Raw genomic sequence first — 13,553 nt, 5'->3', positions numbered from 1 at the left:
TTCGTATCGACAATTTGGTATTTGTGTTGAAAATTTTAGACAATTTTTATTATTAAGCAAAAGATTTATGCGTATATACGTTTGTGTAAGCATAAGAAATCTAAAAAGTTATATATATTTTGTTTACAAATGCGGTATGTCATACCCTTATACATATACGCAGAATGTTATATGATATCTTGTACTCGTATGTAAGCAGAAAATTTATAAGATTAAACGAGATAATATTTTTCGGGATTAGTATATTAATGTAGGCATTAAGATGAGATTGAAAGGGCGATTTATGAAATCATTATTTAGTGTAAAAAATATATATTTCATTTTAATAGAAATATATACAAGTTGTATTCACAATATCTAACAATTCGATAGTTGCCGAAAGAACAAGATGTACCAAATCGTTGGTAGAATAAATATCGCGTATCTTTCTTCTAATTTTTACATATGTATTAATTTAAAAATATACCATATAAATAGTCCAAATAAAATTACAAACCATATGTCGGTCGATATTCTAAAAAAACTATGACTTATTTGTTTAGTAATGTCACTTAGATTTCCTAATACTTAATGATAACTATTGTTGTGCCAGAAAGTCGGTTGGTGTACGTAGGGATAGCGGAAACCCCCAGGCGGCGATAGCATTATTTAGCATCTTCGTAATGTTGTGCCAGATACAAGCCTATTGTTGTGCCAGAAAGTCGGTTGGTGTACGTAGGGATAGCGGAAACCCCCAGGCGGCGATAGCATTATTTAGCATCTTCGTAATGTTGTGCCAGATACAAGCCTATTGTTGTGCCAGAAAGTCGGTTGGTGTACGTAGGGATAGCGGAAACCCCCAGGCGGCGATGTAATTATTGATCGATACTACACCGAGTTTGACATAGGGAACAACCGACTGGAATTCGTACTTGCAAAAATCAAGATTTATTTTTTTGCAAGTACGAATTCCAGTCGGTTGTTCCCTATGAAGGCATTCTCATGAATAAACTCGCCCTCGTAATGGGAAGAATCGATGCCACCCAATATCAGTTCACCGCCGAACACGCCCGTGACATTTCTGTACAGGTTGTATATTTTTTACATTGTTTATACATTTGCATTTTACATTGCATGGAAAGACAAAGTATATGTAATTAAAAAATAGTATTAAACAAACGTGATGCACACGGAAAGATACATACCGATTTAGATAGAAGCTAAAAATTTGTTGGGACACCATCTCTTGATTAATAATGTTTCGGAAAACAGAAGGATTATTAAAGCAAGATAAGGCTGGATAACCCATCCCCAGAACGCCGTCGCATTGTGCAGAGTCCCAAAAACTTGTCGAGAAATTGTGCGCTACTCCGAATGTCTGATAGGATGAAACCTTAAGGCCAGCAATCTGCGAAACGTTGATATTATTAATAAAGTATAATTGCGCGCGTTTTTTTCGGAGAATAATAGCAATATGTGTTCCTTAGAAAACTTTCATAGATTATGACTATAATTAGAATTAAATCGGACCATTTATTTGACGATGACTTACAATTACTGTATCTGCAAATAAAGAGTACCATATACCCTTATCTTTGTAATTAAAATAAGCATCACCCAGTGACATATCTGTGGTAGACTTTATATGATCAAACTTATTATGTTTCACTGCAAAAAGTAATAAATATAATTAAATCAGTTAATATTGAAAAGTCTAATAGAAATATAAAAATTTCCCTTTATTAATCTAAATATATAACTAACAGTAGTTAAGTGTGTGTCATCAAATATATTCAGTTAAATCATCAAATATATTTATTTTTATATTTTTTGCTTTAACATGTGAGCTGTTTTGTATAAAAAATTATTTGTATGTTTAAAGTAAGTGTGCTAAATAATGTAAATAAGAGAGTATGTAAGTATGGAACTTAGCTACATAATATTTACCTTACCACTGATTCGAATCTTTGAAATGGTTGCTTTAAAGATTTTATAACTTTACTTGAAATATAAATGGAATAGATACAATTCTACAGCATTATTATTCTCTTATATTTTTACTTGACATCAATCATACGAGAAAAAAGTTATTAAGATTATTTTAATACTTGAAACATTACTTTTTTTAATGCAAATAATGTACATATAGGAATAATAGAATGTCGGGGAGGTAGCGATGTTATGATATACTTACAGCAAGCAGGTTGGCTGACGTTGCAGTTTTTGGATGGTACCCAGAGATCTGATGAACCAGTATCGAAAAGTACTTTAAATGTCTGCGGTGGCGTACCAATTTCGATAGTAGCGCAGTATTGAAAATTTCTCCAATTGATCAGAGGTACGGTTGCCGTATCCGAACGGAGTCGTGGGTCGTTTGTCTTGTATAACGGAATTCTTGAAGCAACATAAAAAAATTTCCGTTATATTATATGCGTATATGTATCGTATAAACGCGAATGTATGTACATATATCGTAGAACATAAATACGAATTTCAAATAATTTATTTGATCATTTTCAAGCACTTTTTATTTAAAAACTGTTAAAGCCTCAACATTTTGGCATTAAGAAATAAATGCTATCTGCATTACGCATTAGAATTTAGTTAGGTATTTTAAGTGAGATTGGTGTAATCACGAAAAGAGGATATCACACGACGCTAAACTCACTTAAAATAAGATTTTCGAAGGAATCCTCAAAGCATCTATAGAGTGTAATTAGTTTGCTCACTTTATTCCGACTTTCAAAATGCGTTTTTCATACAGATTTGATGCAATTATGGTATTTGAAATTGATTTATTGATAATTATTTATCGCGAATTCTGCGGCGATTCCAAGTAGTTGGAAGCGCGATCTCTGTACGGTATTATAATTCATCGTGTCGATATAAATGTGGATCGTTTTTGTATATAACGTATGTACTCACTGATACACGTCCTTATACACCTCCGCGTTGATTGACGCGAAGATGATTACCGTGATTACCGTCATTGTCACAAAGAGCCGATACATGTTTCCTGAATTTCTCGGCGACTGAAGCTACAAAAGTCAAAATTATTTTAGGATCGTTATAACTGCGAGTCAATCCACAACCGGTACGTGCAGACAAAGAACAAGCAGTCAAATTGCTAAGCGTTCCCTTATATACAAATGTGCGTATATGTCCTTGTGCTTATAAGAAGGTGGGGGCAGGAGGGCAGAAAAACAAGCGAAGCATTTCAAAGCTTTGTGTTCGAACGATATTAGAAATCGCTTCGAGATCTCGGATGGAGAAATAAAATTGAATAATCATATTTAAGCAATTCGACAATTGGCCAATGCGATTGGTCAGTTGCCGAAAATTTAAGAATTTTATCAACATAAAGAATTAATCAAATTTAACAATTTTATAAACATAAAGAATTTGTCAAATTCAAGAACTTTATCAACATAAAGAATTTTGTTAGTTTTCAAGAATTTTCTCTATTATCAAAAATATTTTACATTTCCAAGAATTTCTGGAATTTCTAAGAATTCGGGCTTTCAAATCCGGCTTGGTACAATTGTTGTATTCATTGAAGTATTTCAAGATCACAGATCGCGAATTCTGCGGCGATTCCAAGAAGTTGGAAGAGCGATCTCTATACGGTATTTATCGTGTCGATATAAATGAGGAGCGTTTGTACATATTATGTACTCACCTATGCAACTCCGCGTCGATTAACACGAAGTTGATTAACCACAATTGCAACAGAGAGAGTCGATATATATTTCCCGAATATTTCGACGTCTAAAGCTACAAAAATCAAGAAGGTTTTAGAAGCGTTATAACTCCAAATCAGTCCACAACCGGTACACACAACAGACAAAGAATGTAATCAAACTTAGCGTTCCCGTCGCTGCTCATGTATGTATAACAGATGCGCGCGGACATTCTTGGATTCTTGTGTTTATTATAAGGTGAGAAGGAGGTCGGTAAAGAAAACAAACAGTTCTAAAAGTTCTAGACATTGGGCTTCGAACAGCCTAATAATTCTTTTCACTAATTTGATTTGTATACACTTGCGCCACTGTAGTCTTCATATTGAGAATAGTAGTTGGTCGATCTAATTAGATTTAAAAATATAATAAAATGGTGCACAAATTGCATAACGCAAGATGTTTAGCTATACTATTATTTATATAGTGTGATATTTTCTCTTAATATTGTAAACACGTCGACTTGTAATTATATGCAGCTTCCATTATCTATTTTAAATTATAGAATTTAAATTAGAAAAATTAAACGACAGGAAAAGGGAAAAGTACATCGCCTTTTACAAATAAAAATTATATTTGGGAATCAGAGATCGCTATTGTTCTCCATGGATTACATTTATACAATGTGTTACATCGTGGCGATTTTTTAAAATTGCTGAAATTTAGATTGTGTAGAAAAAAATAAGAACAACTTTTTCTCGCGACAATGTCTATCAGCGCAAGGATAGCAACACATAAAACTCGTAAAGAACGATATTTGCTACCGCAATACCTTCTTCAAAATATTATTATACAAACACGCATGATCGCAATGAATTCATTATTCGACGCGCTGGAACATAATGATGAGAACGGACATAATTTCACGATGCACGATGGCACTTGATGAGTCAGTTCTCCTATAATTCTTGTTGTCTTTACATGAAATCGTAAATGGAACATTTAAAGAAAGAACAAAAATGAGAAAAAGAAAAATTGCAACTGGAACGTGCATATATATAAAAAGCAGGTATATATACATTGGCTTGCACAGAACATCACGAGATACAATCCAGGTCGGAAATCCAAATTCGAAGCACGTACATGCTACTTTCGATCACGTAATGTTACAAAATAATACAGTCGATTTCGGTAAATGATTTGATGCATGATCTATATGGATAAATGTGTACATACGTGTATGTCGGTATGTGTGTAATTACAAACATCGTTTTTCTTTGCGATAAATTCTCGGTCGAGGTTTGTTCAGACACTCGTGCGAAATAAATACTTATTTTTGAGAATTTCTATCTTCACAACCTATGCGAAAAATACTGTTTTTAATGTGAATAATGATCCGACAGAATTCCAACATACCACCCATTTTCGTACTTTTCCAAATTTAGTATACGATGTATCTTTGCAACCTGTTACACAACGTTGAGTAAATGAAAGAAAAAAAATGAAATAATAAAGTATTAACATTTTTATGAAATATTTAAAGTACGAAACAGATAATAAGGTTTAGGAAACTGTTTCTATCATTATTCTACATTATTTCTGTGCAAAGTTTCGAGGTTATAGATTAAGCAGAATTTAATGCAAAATAAATGAAGATATATTTACATATATATATCTGTATATATGTATATACTTCTATAGTCAGACAATGTTATAATAGTCGTGTGTGTATGTGTATATATACATCGCTCATTTGCTACAATGACATAACTCAGAAAACAAAATTTTCCAAAAAATAAGTTTAAATGTTTCGAATTATCAAAATTTTTATTATACTTTTAAATGCGATTTTGGTGCAATAACTGATTGTAGAGGAACAAAAATATCTAGCTATATATTAGCTCTTCATTCGGCGTATTGGATTTTCACCCTTCTTTTGCAAACAGTTCAAAAATGACAATTTTTGAGTTATGTCATTGTTGTGCAAATGAGCGACATATATATCTATATGTATGCATATATACACAGAAAAAAATGATGTTATATAAACAGCATCAGTGTAATTGAGACAAAACCTATTGATGCAACATCAATATTAATAAACAAAGAACATCAGATAATTGTGTTAATAATTTAAATATTTGGCTCAATAATATCCAATTGAATTAACTACTTATGTTTGTGGCAGCCCGTGACGTCGATGTTTAATTGAAGCAACTTCACTTTTTTTCCGTGTATATATGCATGTATACGTAATTGCAATATATATTATTATTATACATAATAATACATATTAATTATAACATATGTGTCTTATGTATATGTATGCGGCGCGTGAGTATACATTCCAAATTATTGAATGTCCTTTTAATGACAAATTTGGAGTCAATTTCGCAAATTAAACTTTAAGATGATAAGTGAATAACAGAACTATATTTTTCAATTAGTTTAATGATATTTAATAAGATCCAAGTTCAAGTTTTAGTTACAGAGATACACAAAAGAATCATAAAACTGCAATAAAATAGCGCCACTTCCTCTCGATATTGTTTCAAAGAAAAAATCTAAATAAATTAGATTTGTTTTTAAAACGACATTCAGTGAAAAATACATAAACATATATCTACATGAACTACACGATAGAATAGATAAATATCTGCAATAAGAAACATGAAAAGAATAATAAATCCAAGTTGCGAAGGAATCGTTCTTGTCAAAATTGCGTTTGGTTTTACGTCGGTAAAGGTAAGTGTTATCCGAATAGAAATTCTATGCTAGTCAGGTCCTTTCTATTGCATCATAAGGATGCACCTTGTAATGATGCCTATAGATTCTCTTGTGTAAAATAAATAATCACTGATCGTAGCATGTACTATTTATCATGGCTCTAATTCTTTGCAAGCAGTGTTCTTACGCGACGATAACCGGATTGCACTGAACAATAGTTTGCGAGTGAGCACAATGCTCTTTCACGTGTCCACAATTTCAGCTTTGACCTTCTTCTTCTCCTCCACCAACTTAACGTCCGTTACATGCAAATTGTGCTCGCTTTTAGCAGCGAACTTGATAACGGCTTGCGTCGATACTTGAGTCGTGTGTCGCAGGTCCAGGCGTTTTAGCGCCTTACATCTCGTCAGGTGATCAAGAGTCGTTTCGGTGAGCAATTTGCAGTTTGCTAAGTTCAGCGATCCCAGATTTGGCAGCGACGTCAGGTGCGCCACTCCGGAATCGGTAAGCCTGCCGATCGAGGAGAGGTCTAAGGTCTCAAGATCCAACAGATGCTGGACTATATATCTCACGCCTCGATCCGTAAGATCGCATCCGGCTAAAGACAGATTCTTGAGATGCTTCAATCGTGATGTTTTGTCAATAAGGCCAGGTCTTGAATCCGTTGGTGAGTCCAGAATTTCTTGCAAGACAGCGTCATTCAAAGAGGTAACATAATTCAGATTCAATTTTTCTAGAGGCGGACAGCTGCAACTCTTCAGGGCACGAACGCCGGCCCAAGTACAGCCCTGAAGGGACAACGTTCGTAATTGCGGCAATCTGCTCAGAAGCCAAGCTAATTGCATCTTATTGATGTTGGTCCAGTCCAGCGAAAGACATTCGGGTTGACGTCTGATGACAACCGTCAAGTGTAAGGAACGGAGTTTATAATGTGACAAGTTCAGTTTCTTCCACAGGCTGGAATCTATACTGTATCTTGCCCAGGTACGGCAAACCAAGGCACAATTAAGCAGATCCTTTATGTTAAGAAATCGAAATACCGCAAGCACCACTACCTTGTTGTACACCAAATTCTGATGCTCGTTCGATTCACCGTCCGTTTCTTGGATAGGCGGCAGCGGCGCTGGCCTAACTACCACGTGCGGCCTCACCAAAGATCTGCTGCTCGAGGCAATCAATTGCATAGCTAATTGGGTACGCTGCTGCGTCATTCTCTGTTCACCTTCGGCTGGTTCTCCGGGCGAATCATTCCACGCCTGAGGAAAATAAAGCACGCGAAATGTATACAGCAACGCTCTATACAACGCGGCTTATCTGGAGATTCAACCACGCAAAAATTATTCCACTGCAGGGTTTTTTTAAATAATTTCTATGTAAGAATTAATGTACCTCGTTGGGATCAAGTCTCGATCGTTTACTTGGTGTCATTGCCCGCTCGGAATCCGTGGTCGGTGCTGAGGAGACTGCGCTGGATACTGATAATTTTCGCGTGCGACCCCTTTGCTGACGCGGCCGATAATCCAAGTTTCGACCTTGCTCGCAACACTGTGGACACTCCCAACTATTTGGTAAATCATCATTGACGGTTACCTCCTTGGAGTTCAAACCTATACATTCTGGATGTACGATGTCGAAGCAGATTGAACACTCCATTAAAGTAGATGGTGTTGTGGGAAACGGTTTACCTGAAATTATTTAAATGTTCGACTTATGGGGAGAGAGTGACATAGCTTACACATATAATTTTTAAATTATATAAAGACTTAAAATATATGTTTTAAAATGTTTTAATTTGTCAGTATAAAATTGTATTATAATATAATCATAATTTATAATAATAAATAAAAAATTTGTAAAGTGAATAAAAGATTCAAAATATATGACCCAAATAATTTATTTGGAAAAATTATAAAAACAAGTTATATTTATAATTGGTTGCAAATTGTACATACCCGTCAATGGTGCAGGTGGTTGTTTCCAACCATCTAAATTACATACTTTACAAGATGACGTGACTGGAAGCATGGGCCTAAGACATTGACGCATGAGGCACGTTTGCTTAGCGCGCCCACTGCCTCCAAATTTGACCATATCTTGGCAAAACACACACTCCCGACAATCTTGTCTAGTGCAAGCCTCACACTTTTTGCATCTGGTTCGTCTTCTGCGTGGAAACGCTCTTTCAGACTTGTCCGAGTGATGTCTTTTTACAAAACCTTTTCTCGTTACTCTCATGCGTTCCTGAAAAAGAAAACGTAGCAAAAAGAAATTAGATAAGAAATATTAAAATGTATTTTATACAAATACAAAAATGAAGCTCTCCAGATACACAGTCAAATTAATAAAGTACACAAGTAAAAGTTAACGCCGACGTGAAGCGAAATTAATATTATACAGAAAGGTACATTTCTTGAAAATACATATACATTCTATTTTTATATGACACTGATTGATTTATTTATTATACCTTACATTCATAAGTTTTCAGAGAGTTTACGTAATAATATTAAAAAATTTAATCTTTACACTTTGTACGTTGACTCAAATAAATTCAACTTCTTGATCAAACCTTACGAGGATAAATTACTGGATGACGCACCAAATGGTGTGTTGTACAAGATTTATTGACAAAATTATGCTTATATTGGTCAGACTAGCAGATAGTTTGGTATTCATATTAAAGAACATTGCTATCAACTTAGTAGGAATGTAAAAAATTACTCTATTGTTTCTCAACACAGATTGACAGGACACGAGTTTGATTGGGACAATATTAAAATTTTGAACAGAGAAATCTTATATAAAACAGGATTTTTGAAATGTTCCATATAAAACGTTAAATTAACAGTATTAACCTATAAGAGAATACATTAGATACTCAGCAACGAGTATTTACGAATTATTGAGAGATTTTTACATATATGTATAATATGTTTTTATGTTTTTACTTATATTATTTGTTTCTGTTTGCTTAGATAGAGTAGCTTATATACTTATAGTACGTATCTGTATACATTTTTAAAATTAACTCATTAATTAGATAAGACTGGTTTAGTCTGTAAGACGTTCGATATATAGACCATACCGAATACTGATGTCAAAAAATTTCATAAATTGACTGTTAGGTAAGCAAGTTTTATATTCGTTTTAAAAACTTTTTACTTATTAATTTTGCTAGTCACTTATTTTAATTTTTCTTTTATAAGGCAGCAGACACTTTTACGTTTTGGCGTCGGTATTCGTTTTTACCAATATGACTATCGACTACCATACGATGACTATCTATTAATATCATTGTAAGTGCATTTCATTATTTTTTACACTGAGGAGAATCTAAACCTAAGACCAAAACGTTTGTTATGTAATTGTATTTTCAAGATATATACCTTATTGTATAATATTACTTTTGCTTCACCATCGGTGCTGGCTTTTACTTGCCTTTATGTTCTTTATCAAATTGATCAAATGTATTTGTTTCAATTTAAGGTAATGAATGATAAATACCCTATCAGCGATACTCAAAGGTGGTGGTGGTGGTAACACAGGATTGCCCGTCACAGCCGCTTCTGGATTATCATGTCTATGCTTTTCCACCAAACATCGGACATCGTGAATGAGAGCGACCGGATCGCGTATCAATTCCGGAACGTTCTTCTTTGTCGACGGCAATGAATGTAGATACATTACTATTGCTTTCAAGCCATGTAACTCGTACGGCGTGATATGTATGTGCTCTTGCAGCTGTTGCGGGATTAAGTGCTGCCGCTGCGATTCGGATATATCCAAGTGACTTCTACGCAAGAGCACGTGCACGTATCTTTCGAGGACATACCTGCGGCAGTACACGAATCTTTACAATATACAAAAAATAGCATGTATATATCGAATTTAATAGTATAAAATATATTGTGTTCATTCTTACCATAACATTTCTGTGAAGAATGGGTATCGGAATTTCTGTGGTACTTTCGTATGCTCCTCCACTTGCGCCACTTTCAACTGCTTTTCTATACCGAAGCTATGAAGGAAATTTCCACCGAAGACCAAAGAGTCTTGAGGAGTATACACTGCGTGTATCCAACCGGTCGGTATAAAAAGAGTCATGCCAGCATTCAGGGTTATCCTGCCACATCTGTCTACCATATCACCAAAGAATACATCCGATTGCTTGCCACTCAGCACCCACTCCTGATAAAGAGTCAAGTTTTTCTCCGTGGGTGGGATCAACCAAAAGATTTTGCCACCACGCAGGATGTGATACCACACGCTCGTACCACCAAAGTCAACGTGAAAGTCAGTGTAACAACCTTTTACCGACATTAAACAATACTTCTGTACTTTCGGATACATCATGTCCTCTAGTAGATTGGTAGATTCCACCTGAGCCTCCTTCAGATGCCTCGGCCACACTACGTCTACCCAATCTACTTGTCGCACTAGTGCAGGCGATTGTACGTAATTCTCTAACTTGGTATGACTAAACTCTAATGAGATCACATTCAACAAGCGTTCCTTGTTGGGATCTTCGTAATACTTCTGCCACTCCTTCATAGTCATATCTTCATTCTTCTGAGTATTAACGTCCATAACGTCTAGCACTCTCTTAGAACCTATCAATACAAATGCCGTTGTTAAACATCTATCGAGCAACATCTATCAATCTGTCAAGTTTTTCTCTCCCTAAAAAAATCTGGCACTTACCAACACAGGTTCTGACGTCGTTAACGGAGAAATTGGAGCTGGGTACTCGCAAGCCCAGCCCGGACTTCTCTCTGAACAGCAGCGGTATCTGCAGACCATGTTTCTGCAGGTAAGTTAGATTGAGGTCGGATCCGTTCATCTCGCGGAAGAGGCCGCTGAAATTGCTCAGGTCGTACTTCTCGCCCTCGATCTTCTCGTCGAGCGGGAAGGTCCTGCGGCCCTCGATCTCCTCGTCGCCTATGGTCCAGTCGTCCGTGTACAGCTTCCTAGTTCGCTCGCGCTGTAAGATGGCACACACGCGGGATGAGAGACAACACGTGGAGACACGGATGCCGCTCGAGGCATCACTCGACGCGGCGGCGAGACGCGAACGTCGGGGTCGACGTCGCCGTTGCCGTTGCCGTCGCCGGCAACGGCATCCGACGTCGTTGACTCCGGCGTCGACACCGGCGTCGTCGCGCGCGCTCTTTGTTTACCAATTGGCGCCTCTTCGGGAGCGGAGCGGAGTCGTCGGCCATTGCGGACGTGCAGCCAGAAACGTATCACCGGAATCTCATCGGAATTGCACGATAGGCGTTACGGAAATGACAAGACGAGCTCGCGACCCACGTTAGCACGATCGTACGCGGCCTGTCTTGTATTTTACTACATGTTAGACGCGACGCGCCAGTGACGCCGCGAAAACACGTTCCTCGCCCGTGTGTAGCAGCGGAACAGCTACGCCATTTTCCTGCCGGTCAATGCTGCCAACCGTCTCTCTCTCTGTCCTCCCCCCAACCCTTTACTCTGCCGCCCGCGGTGCGACAATTCTCTTGAGATTTTCGAAAGCGCGCGTTTCGCGTTCGCGCGTCGGATCTTGGAAAGGAGAGCGCGGGAGCGAGAGAGGCCGATGGAAATGTCGGAAAGAAATATGGTATTGGCCCCGTGAAATATTGGCTCGCGACTAGGGTTGTTACTTTTGACAACTTCGAAGATTCACAGCTTCGAAGTTAACTTTGAATAACTATCGAAGTTGTAAGGTGCCAATTTCAGGAGACGCTGAAAATGAGCGTCAACAAGGTGAACGTGGTGGTTAAGTAATAATTATTTTATAAATACATATATAAATAAAAGATAATATGTGATATAAATAAAAGATAATATGTGATAATAGGTGCTTTCCATTTACATCAAAATTCAGATAATTCTCACTTGTGACGTCGTTCTATCCTTTTTGGCAATTAATGAATAATAAAGACAGAATGACAAGTGAGAATTATCTGAGTTTGAATGTAAATGGAAAGCAACTATTATTTCTAAATATTTTTGCTTGCTGAAAATGAGCGTCGAGCGTCAACATGAAAAGGCGCCTTAAAATATGTCTTTGAAGCTTGAAGCTTTGAAGTTCGAAGTTGATTTCGAAGCGGCATAATTGCAATTTCCTAGCATTGCTGACACAAGGGGAACAAATTAATTCCGAAAATGGGGACTTTATTTTGAGAGTTATGAGTTTGATTCTTCCCTTGCCGGCTTTTCCCTTGCCTTTTCAATTCCTTTTGCTCATTTTTTACAGGCACGGAGGACGATACATCGCCGCGGGAAGATATTCGACTACGTGCCATTCGACGTACTTAATAGCGTCGAAATGGGCGGCGAAGAAATTAAACGGCTCGACCGCTCGAATACATAATTCCGTCGTTTCGCGCCAGCGGCGGGCGGATTCGGAGTCGCGCATGCGCGCAGGGCCGCCATATTGTTCGCGTCGCGTCGCGTTCGATTGCCGCCGGGACGTAGCGGCTCCGCGATTTCCGTGCGATTTTCGCGATTATTTTCTCTTTCCGGGAGTGAGTGCCGCGTGTGGACTCGTGTCGAAGGATGCCGAACGATATCGGACGATCGCCGCGTCGCGTAATCGCCCGCGCTTCTCGCGTCTCGCGTATTCCGAGTGCGACGAGCCTCCGCGACGAGCGGATCGACCGGACGGAGCTTGGCGCCAACAACTTTCCGGACAGCGGTGAGTGAATCTGCATATGCTTTCTATTATATTGCTTCTGTTATGAATCTTAACATCGCTGTCGAAGGAATATTTTAAGCGCAACAAGGAGGCAGCGGAGTTGTTTCCTGCGTCGCCTCTCCGATATTTGCAAATGAAATAAAAAATATATTTGCGTGTATTTATTGTTAGTGTAACTAGAGCGCGTGCGCGCGCACGCGCATGATTATTAATTTCCCGTCTCGATCGTGTTGCGAATTAATTCTCGAGCACAGCGGGCATATTTGACGAACACGATGTTTGTTCTTTGTAGCTGCAGAACTGACTGCGCTAGTTCAGAGTTTTTTTTTCCTTCCAATGTGAAGTAACCTACAATCGCGCTTGCTTCTGCGTGGAAGAGAGAGGATCGGAAAGACAGTGTGTGAAAGAGCAGAGAGAGAATCTTTCATAATTCCTCTCATTTGTCGAGGATTAGGTGTATGTATGTATGTACACTC

The 13,553-nt window shown here is 37.5% G+C and overlaps 1 protein-coding gene and 1 long non-coding RNA gene across 5 annotated transcripts in view; one reads left to right on the top strand and one right to left on the bottom strand.

Moving 5' to 3' along the window:
* Window positions 1-665: 665 nt before the first annotated feature.
* On the bottom strand, window positions 666-11,834 carry LOC139817157 (jmjC domain-containing histone demethylation protein 1-like). 3 transcript variants are annotated; one of them, XM_071785013.1, is made up of 11 exons: window positions 11,561-11,834; window positions 11,085-11,364; window positions 10,306-10,993; window positions 9,888-10,215; window positions 8,336-8,624; window positions 7,773-8,068; window positions 2,905-7,639; window positions 2,174-2,373; window positions 1,532-1,647; window positions 1,185-1,387; window positions 666-1,060 (listed from the first exon to the last, which is right to left on the bottom strand). In XM_071785013.1, exons 1-7 carry the CDS (start codon window positions 11,600-11,602, stop codon window positions 6,626-6,628), a joined length of 2,937 nt encoding a protein of 978 aa, XP_071641114.1. In that variant the 5' UTR covers window positions 11,603-11,834; the 3' UTR covers window positions 666-1,060; window positions 1,185-1,387; window positions 1,532-1,647; window positions 2,174-2,373; window positions 2,905-6,625. The 3 variants fall into 3 exon arrangements, with proteins under 3 accessions (XP_071641114.1, XP_071641115.1, XP_071641113.1); XM_071785014.1 differs by having other exon boundaries at window positions 666-1,387; window positions 2,905-3,017; window positions 3,659-7,639; XM_071785012.1 differs by having other exon boundaries at window positions 666-1,387.
* Window positions 11,835-12,816: 982 nt separating this feature from the next.
* Window positions 12,817-13,553, top strand: part of LOC139818169 (uncharacterized) — a 31,245-nt gene continuing 30,508 nt past the window's right edge. Inside the window, exon 1 of one of the 2 annotated variants that reach the window (XR_011733406.1) lies at window positions 12,817-13,077. This is a non-coding gene — a long non-coding RNA (uncharacterized lncRNA). The remainder of the gene's footprint in view (window positions 13,078-13,553) is intronic. The other variant, XR_011733405.1, reaches the window with a different exon arrangement.

Source organism: Temnothorax longispinosus, chromosome 8 (assembly GCF_030848805.1).
Source record: "Temnothorax longispinosus isolate EJ_2023e chromosome 8, Tlon_JGU_v1, whole genome shotgun sequence".
Taxonomy (NCBI): Eukaryota; Metazoa; Arthropoda; class Insecta; order Hymenoptera; family Formicidae; genus Temnothorax; species Temnothorax longispinosus.
This window is presented reverse-complemented; position numbering and strand designations above follow the sequence as displayed.

Coding starts and splice junctions, on each gene's coding strand:
- LOC139817157 (XM_071785012.1), bottom strand. CDS start 11,602: ATGGCCGACGACTCCGCTCCGCTCCCGAAGAGGCGCCAATTG. Junction 11,365..11,560: donor TCCCGAAGAGGCGCCAATTG/GTAAACAAAGAG, acceptor GCCATCTTACAG/CGCGAGCGAACTAGGAAGCT. Junction 8,069..8,335: donor ACCACCTGCACCATTGACGG/GTATGTACAATT, acceptor AAATAATTTCAG/GTAAACCGTTTCCCACAACA.